The sequence below is a fragment of the Chelonoidis abingdonii genome, chromosome 21 (assembly GCF_003597395.2).
Source record: "Chelonoidis abingdonii isolate Lonesome George chromosome 21, CheloAbing_2.0, whole genome shotgun sequence".
NCBI lineage: Eukaryota > Metazoa > Chordata > Testudines > Testudinidae > Chelonoidis > Chelonoidis abingdonii.
Window position 1 is genome coordinate 15926709 of NC_133789.1, and position 9849 is coordinate 15936557.

Genomic DNA, 9849 nt, shown 5'->3' on the forward strand with positions numbered 1-9849 from the left:
TCCACACCTCTCTGCCCCTCCCGTGACACCCGTCCTGCCTGCCACCGTTACCTCTCTGCCCCTCCCGAGACCCGCTGTGCCCACCTCTTTCTTCATGCTGCCGTTGTTATTCCATGAAACATCAGGGATGGAATAAAAAGCTGAGTTTACTCCAGGGTGAGGAAAGAAAGCAGCCACCAACCCCCTGGCAAAGCTCAGTGCCCCAGAGAAAACCTGCCTCCTGCTATCTCAGTCACTGATGTGCTGGGGATATGACGGCAAAGGGACTGTCTGAATTAAGACAGGCCCTAGGGGATGGAGGGAGCGGGGGGCAGGGGAGAGCGCTGGAGGCAGCCAGGGGAGTGACCCTGCACAAGTGGCCCCCTCCTCAGCCCATCTCTGCCCCCCTGTGTCTGTGGCTCCCAGCGCTGCCGGCCCCATTGACATTCTGCCCTTCCCCCCGCCCCAGCTCTGGCTCCCCTCAGGAGCGGCAGACCCAGCTCCAGGACAGCACATGTCCCCTGGGAACAGGACAGGTGTCAAGTGTCCCAGCCAGAGCGGGAAAGGGAAAGCCCAGGAGTTCTCAGACTGGGGGTTACAGCCCCTCGTGGGGATATGAGGTTATTATGTGGGGGTCACAAACCACCCAGCTCTGCAGGCAGCAGAAGTGAGGGTGGCAATGGAGCAAAGTCTGCTGTGAAAAGTGATATTGACAAATGTCTTCACACCCCCAGTATTAAACAGTAACTATTTTAAAAACCCTTTTCTGCTTATAATAATAATTCAAAGTGTGTTCTAGACTGAATTTAAAAGTGGTAAGAAAAGTTAAATTCATTTTAAAGAATTGGGTTATAAATTAAGCATTTAAAATAACATTAAATATGAAAAAATGTGTTTTGAATTGATGGGGGGGGGGTCGCACTCAGCACCTTGCTTTGTGCAAGGGGTCACCAGTTCAAAACATTTCAGAACCACTGGGTTACACAGGGAAAGAGCAAAGAGAGACACTGAAATGCCTGCACGGGAAATACCCAGAGAGAGGGGTTCACAGCTCACAAATCTTCCCTTCTCCATTTACTGCCCCATCCCTGGGCTGTATCTCCAGTGCAGAGGACATCACAGATCCCCCTCTCTGCCAAGGGTGCTTGCACAGGTAGTTCCTTCCTGCCAGGCCTCTGCCTCACTGAATAATTGCATAAATTCACGGTGCTTCTCCCCTCCCCCTGCTTCTTTCTGTGACACTTCTGCCAGTTGGAGTCAGCAGCAATATGGGCCGTGCTCAATATCTTAGGGATCCTTTTTAACAACACAACACAGAACTCGCTCGAGCCCCCACCCAGTAACCTGGGACAATCTCACACCACCCCTGGGTGACTCTAGAGGCAATACTTCCCCTCCCCAACACCGAGTCTGAGGCTGTGTCTACACTACCAGTGCCAACAATGGGTTCCGCTCGACAATGATTCACAGCAGTGCGGACCGACACACGTTCATTTTCATCCTCTGAGTCAGGAAACCCACAAAAGCCTCTTCTTTTGTATGGGGCAGGCAAAAATAAGGTGACACTAAATTATTCTGATTGCTAAAAGCGGGTTTAGGAGGTTGTGTATTTTTGGGGAAAAAAATCCATACTGATCCTTCTAACTAGCAGCATGAGATAAAGAAAAGAACACGGTCAAACTTGTCAGTAATGGATAATGTCCTAAATGGGAAATCAGCAGCGGTTTGTAGCTGGGGGAGCGTACAGTCTGAATGTGTGTGACCCGACCCCAGCCCCCACCCCCATATAGCAGTAAGGCTTGGCACTCTCTGTGCATTGGTGTGGTGGCTGAGTGGTTAACCAAGCAGTGACAATCCAAGGAGGTTCCCTGAGTCAGTTTCACTCCTGAGGAGATTCTGCACCAAAAAAATAAAAATTCTGTGCACAATATTTTAAAATTCTGCAAATTTTATTTGTCAATAAATAAATGTGGAGGCTCCAGCATGGTAGAGGGGAGCAGAGGCTCCTGGCTGCACAGAGGTGGGAGATCACCCTGTAGCCCCCTCTCTCCTCCAGGGAAACAGACTTGGTGGTGAGGCTGCACCTCTCTGCCGCCTACTCCAGGAGCCCCAAAAAGACTCCCCAGAAGTGCTCATGAGGGGTGTGTGACCACTCCTGTGGCTTCCCTATCAGAAAGTCAGATCAGCTGGCCCTGGGCGATTTGAAAGGGCCTGGGGGCTCCTGCCACCACTACCGGCAGCACAACGGGGCTAAAGTGGATTCCTGCCCACCCTCGCTCTGCATGGCGCACCACTCCCAGAAGCAAATGGCATGTCCTTGCGGGGTGTGTCTCTTACACGCTGCCCCTGCCCCAAGCGCCAACTCTGCCATTGGAACTGCAGCAATGGGAGCTGCAGGGGTGGTGCCTGGGGGCAGTGGCCACAGGAGATCCCCCTCACCTCCTCCATGTAGAAATTGCTGCAGGTCACTTTCAGGAGCTGCCCAAGATAGGTGCCATACCCCAACACTCTGCTCCAGCCCAGATCCTGCACGCAGCCAAACTCCCTCCCTGAGTCTGCCACTGCAACCCCCTGCCCCAACCCAGAGCCCACACCCAAACTCCCTCCCAGGGTCTGCCCCCCCTGCACCCCAACCCCCTGCTTCAGCCCAGAACCTGCACCTCCTGAAGCCAAACTCCCTCCCAGAGCCTCCCTGCCCCAGCCCAGAGCCTGCACATCATGCACCCAAATTCCCTCCCATAGCATGCACCCCCTCCTGTATCCAAACTTCCTCCCAGATCCTGCCACTGCTTCCCCTGCCCATCCCAGAACCTGCACCTCATGTACCCAAACTCCCTCCCAGAGCCTTAGGTGGGGGTTGGGGGAAGGGGCAGGACTTGGACCCGTTCTGTGCATCACCAAAAGTTATATAAACCTGGCAACCCTGAGCTGGAGCTCTAGTCACTGCACATCTCTCGCCTTCCAGGAGGGGACTCTGTGGGGCAGGGCTCTGCTGGGGCTTTATTCCTTCCTTTAATCACCATGGAAGTGTGAACAGGGAGAGAATCTGTTCTTTTCTCTGCAGAACACATGCAGGCAGCTGGATTATTGCCAGGGCTGTAATAAAACCCAGGCTAGTAGAGGGTGGTTACAATCCATTGATCTCTGGGCAGGGCCGGCTCTAGCCATTTCACCGCCCCAAGCACGGCGGCATGCCACGGGGGATGCTCTGCCTGCGGATGCTCCACCAGAACCGCGGGACCGGCGGATCCTCCGCAGGGATGCCTGCGGGAAGTCCACTGGAGCTGCCTGCCACCCTCCCTACAACCGGCAGAGCGCCCCCCGCGGCATGCCGCCCCAAGCATGCACTTGGTGCGCTGGGGCCTGGAGCCAGCCCTGTCTCTGGGTTATGGGCCCAGCAGGCTCCCTGCACCACTCTGCTGTGGGGGAGGGAGGCTTCCTGCAGGATGTATTCCCAGTGCAGCTCCCAAGCTGTGCCCTGGCGAGCTGTGCCCAGGGGATTTAGAGGCTTTAGAGGCAGGTGATTGACACGTGCTGGCTCCCATCTCTGGCGCTGAACTGACACCTGCTCGCTGCATTCTCAGCCGGGGGCTCCTTGGGCTGATGGTTCAGCAGCACCAGCCCCTGCCCCTGCTTTTCCCCTGGGGAGACCCAGCCCCTCTCCAACCCCCTCCGGGCTGAGCCGGGTACCCGCTTCCCCACGCATCCCAACCCCCCTGCGAGGGGCCCGGGGGCAGGGCCAGGCCCCGGGAGGAGCCGCCCCTTCCTGCCCCCCCCCCGGCCCGGCCCGGCCCGGCCCTGCGCCCGGCCCAGCCGCGCTTGTGCCGTGGCAGTGCGCGGCCATGCCGGAGGCCGGACGAGCAGCCCCAGCGCGGGCAACGCTCTGGCAGGGCCCTGGAGTGTCCGGTGGACACGCTGAGCGGCGGCACACGCCACTCCTGCCGGCGGCTCGGCCAGCTTACAGGCGGAGTGGCACCCGCCGGCCGGGAGTTTGAGATCTCACCGGCATGCACCGGTTGGGCGCATGGCGGCGGCGCAGAAGGTATGAGCGTGCCCTGAGCCGGGGAGGGTCAGGCTGGGCCGGGACCTCCCTTACCTGGGCTAGACAGAGCGGAAGCGCCCCCCGCGCGCGCATGTCTGGGATGCATGTAGCTTCCTAGACTCTCATCCTCTCTCTTTTGTGGCTGGGGGGGGCTGGGAGTTTGGTGTGTGCGAAAGGGGGGGGGTCAGAGCTGGGGATTGGGGATGTTTGGGGGGCTCCATGTTCAGATCTGGCCCTGCGGGAGCTTTGGGGGCTGGCGCTGGGGAAAGTGGGGACTGTCTGAAGTTGGCTGCTTGGGATGTGGGGTGAGGCCCCGGGAGCTGGGGTTGGGCTGCACCCCTGTCACTGCAGCCTGGGGCCCTGCGTTTCCTCTGGAAAAGCTGCTCCCTGTTGCACCAGCTCCTCTCAGTCTGAGTCCCAGGGACCCTGCACAGGCGTCTGCAGGGCAGGACGGGCCCTGAAATCTGGCAGCTGGGAGGTTTGCAGCAGTTTCTAACCCTCCCTCCCCTGCTTCTTCCAGGAGGCACCACAAAAGCATCTGGCCCCTTGGGAAAAGAGAGAGAAGCAGCCAAAGCCGAGGAGGAGCAGCAAAGCGAGGAGCTGCTGGTAGGTGCCCAGAGCCCCCCCACTGAGGTTTGCCTGGCATAAGAATGACCTGGTGAATGCAGGCCCCCCCTGCCAGCCTCAGCCAGGGACCCATCCCCACTGGAGCCCAGGGAGCCTGCAGGGTCAGACACGGGGGTAACATGGTGCCCTTAGGATGCAGGAGGCTGCTGGGCAGGAGAGGGTCAGTCTGTGTTAGCCCAGAGCCCCTGCCCACAGGCTGTCTGGATGTCACAGTGACCAGGGATCCTTTCTAGCTCCTGGGGGATTTGGGATGGGGGAGGGGGAGGAGATGAAATGTGGGCTGCAGAGATGGAGGATTTGGCTCAGTGCAAGTTGATGAGGTTTTGGGGAGAAGTGTCCCTCCTGTTGGTGATGTACAGCTCACCCCGGCCCTGATCCCTCCTCCCTTCCTGGATAAATGAACTTCCCATCACTCCCCACAAGAGATCTTGTGTTCTGGTAAATAACTCTGCCACCCGCCCCGAGGCTGCATTTATGATTTTCCCCAGTTACCGAGCAGATGAATTTCAGTGTTGATAAATGCAAAGTAATGCACATTGGCAAAGATAATATCAAATGGACATAAAATGATGGGGTCTAAATTAGCTGTTACCACTCAAGAAAGAGATTTTGGAGTCACTGTGGATAGTTCTCTGGAAACATCCACTCAATTGTGCAGCGGCAGTCAAAAAAGCAAACAGAATATGGGGAATCATTAGGAAAGGATAGACAAATAAACAGAAAATATCCTATTGCCTCTATAAATCCATGGTACCTCCACATCTTGAATACTGTGTGCAGATTTGGTCACCTCATCTCAAAAAAAAAAACATTGGAATTGGAAAAGGCACAGAGAAGGCAGCAAAAATGATGAAGGGTATGAAACAGCTTCCATATGAGGAGAGATTAATAAGACTGAGGCTATGGCTACACGCCGCAGCTTTTAGCGACACAGCTGTGCCGCTACAGCTGTGCTGCTAACAGGCGCGCAGTGTGGCTGCTGTTTGTCAGCAGGAGAGAAGTGCCAGTGTAGACAAAGCCTGGAGACTGTTCAGCTTGGAAAAGAGATGACTAAGGGGGGGGGATATGGTAGAGGTCTATAAAATCATGACTTGTGTGGCGAAAGTAAATAAGGAAGTGTTATTTCTCCTCATAACACAAGAACTAGGGGTCACCCAGTGACAAATGAATAGGCAGCAGGTTTAAAACAAACAAAAGGAAGTATTTCTTCACACAACACACAGTCAACCTGTGGAACCCTGCCAGAGGATGTTGTGAAGGCCAAGACACTTAACAGGGTTCAAAAAGAACTAGAGAAGTTCATGGAGGATAGGTCCATTAGTGGCTATTAGCCAGGATGGGCAGGGATGGTGTCCCTAGCCTCTGTTTGCCAGAAGCTGGGAATGGGCGGCAGGGGATGGATCACTTGATGATTCCCTGTTCTGTTCATTCCCTCTGGGGCACCTGGCATTGGCCACTGTCAGAAGACAGGATACTGGGCTAGATGGACCTTTGGTCTGACCCAGTCTGGCTGTTCTTATGTTCTATGTTCCCCTGTTACTGAGCTCCACTCTCCCTGTTTGCAGAAACAGACGGGCAGCTGAGAGGCAGAAGATCATCTGGGAGTGGCAGGAGCTGCGAGGGTTTCTGGAGGAGCAGGAGCAGCGGCTGCTGGCCCAGCTGGAAGAGCTAGACAGAGCCATTGTCCAGAGAAGGGATGAGGGCATCTGCAGCCTGTCCTGGGAGAATTCCCTGCTCAGCGAGAGGGGAGGAGAGAAGGGGCAGCAGCCGCTGAGCCAACCCCTGCAGGTCAGGCTGTCATTGCAATGATCATACGCAGCGTTTCTATAGGTGAGCCCTGGACCCCAAAGCACTTTACAGAGTGGGGTTAGGGGCATTATCCCTATGGGACAAATGGGGAAAGTGAGGCAGAGGGAGGGGCAGAGCCCTCCCCAAGGTCACACAGTGAGTCTGGCAGCGGCACCAGGGATGTGTCCTGGGAGTCCTGGATGCTGCAGCCCCAAGACTTTCTCTCCTGGAAATGACTCTGCATTTGCACTTGGAGGGTGAAATCCCTTCCCCCACCATGCTGAGGTCCCGAGCCAGGCCCAAGGCCCCTCGCACTGCAGGTTAATGGGTTTAGTGGGGCCAGGGGCCTTCTGGGTCTCTCAGCACTGGACAGAATTTGATTCTCAATGCAGAGAAATATTTTCTGCCTGTAAAGTGCCTGGGGAGAAGATTCCTGCAATGGCGACCTGCCCACAGGGATTGCTGGGGCTGTGTAGGGGAAAGTCCCAGGGGACGGGGGGGGAGGAGGCAGGCCGCTGCTCTGGGAATGTAAACCTGAAATTCCCCTACTGCCTGAGACCTCAATGGTGACCCCTGCAGAGCATCAGGCCTCCCCACGCAGGGATACTCCCCTTGACGGCCTCCTCTTTCTCTCCCTCTTTAGGGTGCTGGGGGCACTGGGGGCAGGTAAGTCCTGGGCTCCATTTCGCTCCCCCTCATGGGCCGTTAGGTTTGATCACTGCACTGAATAGGAAGCTGCCCCCTGCCCTTGGAGCGTGTGATTCTGGCTCCCCTAGTGGCTGACTCAGGTAGGAGAAGAGCTGGTTACTGTCCGATCACTAATGAGGTCACAGCAGGGCTGCTAGAGCCAGGGCTGATGGGACAGACCAGGCCTGTCTCCTGGACTGATGTGGCCGCATCACGTATTCCGAGGGTGCAGAATCTCAGCTTTCACATTTGTTAAGATGAGTTGCTGGCCCTCAACACGTTCCCAGTGTAAAAGGAGACAGCGTTGCCTTGCTGGGGCTGCCAGCAGCCTGAAGCTGTAGCTCTGAGAGCGTGAACTCTCCTATCCCCTGTTAATGTCATCGGGGCGTCAACTGAAATGATGACACTTTGATGTCAACATTGAACGTTCCCTGGTGATCACCTGAGCAGGTGGATCAGGGAGAGGGTGGGAGTGAAACCTTTGTGAGGTGGGAATAGGGGGTTGCCATAGGGAAGGGAGAACAGAGGAGAGACACAATGACAAGGAAACAAGAGAAATGGAGAAAGGAGGGTGGGAAAGGAAGGGAAACACAAGGAAGAACCAGCAGGGCCCTACAGGGTGTCCGGGAAGAGGCTGTTTTCCTCCTGAGTGACTCTGAGTGTTACAGGCAAAGACTTAGCAAATTAAGAACTAAAATTTTATTTCTGCTACAAAGGGCAGATTCTCCTCTTGTTTCTTGTACATGGGTGTCCCATGGAGAGCAGTGGATGTTCTGCTGCGAATGGAGCAGGGCACAGAGTCCTAACCTGATGCCCTGGCCGCTGGCTGTAATGGACAGGGCAACGTGGCCCCCTCTGCCAAAAGAGCTGGACACCCCAGGATTACTGCTTCAGCTGAAGGGCTTGAGGGTTTTGGTGTTTAAGGGCCCAGGTTCATTCCCTGCTGGAGCCCTGAGCTCTGTCTGTGGCCACTGTGAGCACGTAGGACCTGCCCACTCTTTGGTCTGTGTCTCTTCCCTTTCCACATAATCCCAGTGCTGGTGCCCCTTGTTCCTGCAGTAAACCAGCGTAGGGGGTGGCTCTGCCCCCCACAGATCCAGAGCATCCCTGAGAAAGCTCCTGAACAATGTCTCCGTTCCTTGCTCTAGTGTCTCCCCACTTCCCGTCTCTCTGGGGAGCACAGGGCTGAGGTAACTCACCATGACAATGACCATCTTAGGCTACAAAGCTCAGATCCAGGTTTCGTAGAGTTTGGGGGTTGCTGGGCTCAGGCCTATTTCTCACCCCTCCTTTCCCCAGCAGGGAGGATGGGAGGTTTCGGAAGCCAGAGCCGTCGTTTGCAGAGCTGGAGAAGAGACTCAGCGATTTCTCTCTGAAAAGTGCCATGCTGCAGGAGTTGCTGCTGGGATTCAAAGGTGAATTGGAGTCTGGGGGTCGCGTCTCCTCTGGTTAGAGCGACCCTGGCCCTGGGAAGGAGTCGGGGACTCTAGTGATGTCACTGATCCTGGGCTCCATCTCACAGCCCAGCTCAGCGAGTCGCCCTTCCCCATGGAGCAGCCCTGTGGGGCTGGCTCTGTCTGCAGCGCTGCGTTACTCGGCCTCGAAGAACCTCTGTCACCAATCTCCCTAGTTAAACAGCAGTTCCATTAATATGCAATGGGGATAATCTCCATGATGCGGGCCTCGAAACTCACCTGCCCATCTTCCCTTCCCAATAGAAAAGATAACGCTGGGCGACGGGGGCTGGGGACACTACAGGTACGTGACTGTCTCTGACCTGACCTGGGGAGATTCAGCCAATACCATAGGTTTACCATACTGACGGATCGCAGCCTCCAGCACTGGGCTGTGTAACCCTGGGAAGGAATTTACTTTGTTCTTGCATCCACTATATTTTGCAACTGACTGTCTCTTAAATATTTAGCTTCGCAATGCCACATAAGCATTTTAAAGTGTTTGCAAGGTTTTTTTAGTACTCATTTTTTTGCCGGTTGCTTCTTTAATTATTGCCCCGCTATTTTTTTTACTGACTACCATTAATTTAAGTCTTATTTGCAGTTTTAATTGCAGTAATTATTAATAGTGATTTTAATTAAGCTTACATAGTTCTGATTAAATGCTTTTAAAGACCTTAAGGTCTTTGACAGTTTCCCTGTGGTTATGTCTGCTTGATACTTGTTAAAGAAGAAAAAAAAAAAAAAAAATAATGACAAAGGCTGAGCTCTTTTAAAACATATTTATTTGCAAGTTTGTTAGTATACGTTAGAGTTTTTTCAAAAATAGAGTTTTGTTGTAACATTTAATTGGTCGATGTATCAACAATTTTTAACTTATAATTATTTTTAGTGCATATTTAGTTGTAGCTGATTTTTACACTTTAAATAAATAAAACAGCTTTTAGCATCTAGTTTGGTTAAATGGTTAAAACAACAATTCTATATATATATATATATATATATATATATATATTTGAATAACCTGCACTACTTTAAGAATGCAGTGTTTGTTTGGTTCTTTTAATTAACTTTTTGCTCTAAACTTTTTTTATGCTTACATTATGCTTTACATTAATTTATATTTCTTGGAGTGATTTTATTCATTTAAGATAGAATCTTCATTTTTTTTCTCCCCAATACATTCCTAGCCATCCCGATGATGATTAATTGGTGGGAAACATACTCAGCAGAATTATTTGAAGGTGTTGCACCAGACAGTAAAGGCACAGA

At 53.4% G+C, this 9849-nt stretch overlaps 1 protein-coding gene across 1 annotated transcript; it reads left to right on the forward strand.

Moving 5' to 3' along the window:
- The first annotated feature begins 3986 nt into the window (after positions 1–3986).
- Positions 3987–8698, forward strand: LOC142045817 (zinc finger protein RFP-like). The gene is made up of 4 exons (XM_075059798.1): positions 3987–4021; positions 6214–6436; positions 7080–7102; positions 8426–8698. The coding sequence occupies exons 1-4, from the start codon at positions 3987–3989 to the stop codon at positions 8574–8576; spliced, it is 432 nt and encodes a 143-aa protein (XP_074915899.1). The 3' UTR covers positions 8577–8698.
- The last annotated feature ends 1151 nt before the right edge of the window (positions 8699–9849 follow it).

Excerpts from the sequence above, each read along its gene's own strand:
- LOC142045817 (XM_075059798.1), top strand. The coding sequence starts at position 3,987 with ATGCACCGGTTGGGCGCATGGCGGCGGCGCAGAAG. Across the intron at positions 4,022-6,213 it reads GCATGGCGGCGGCGCAGAAG|AAACAGACGGGCAGCTGAGA; the intron begins GTATGAGCGTGC and ends CCCTGTTTGCAG. Across the intron at positions 6,437-7,079 it reads CGCTGAGCCAACCCCTGCAG|GGTGCTGGGGGCACTGGGGG; the intron begins GTCAGGCTGTCA and ends CTCCCTCTTTAG.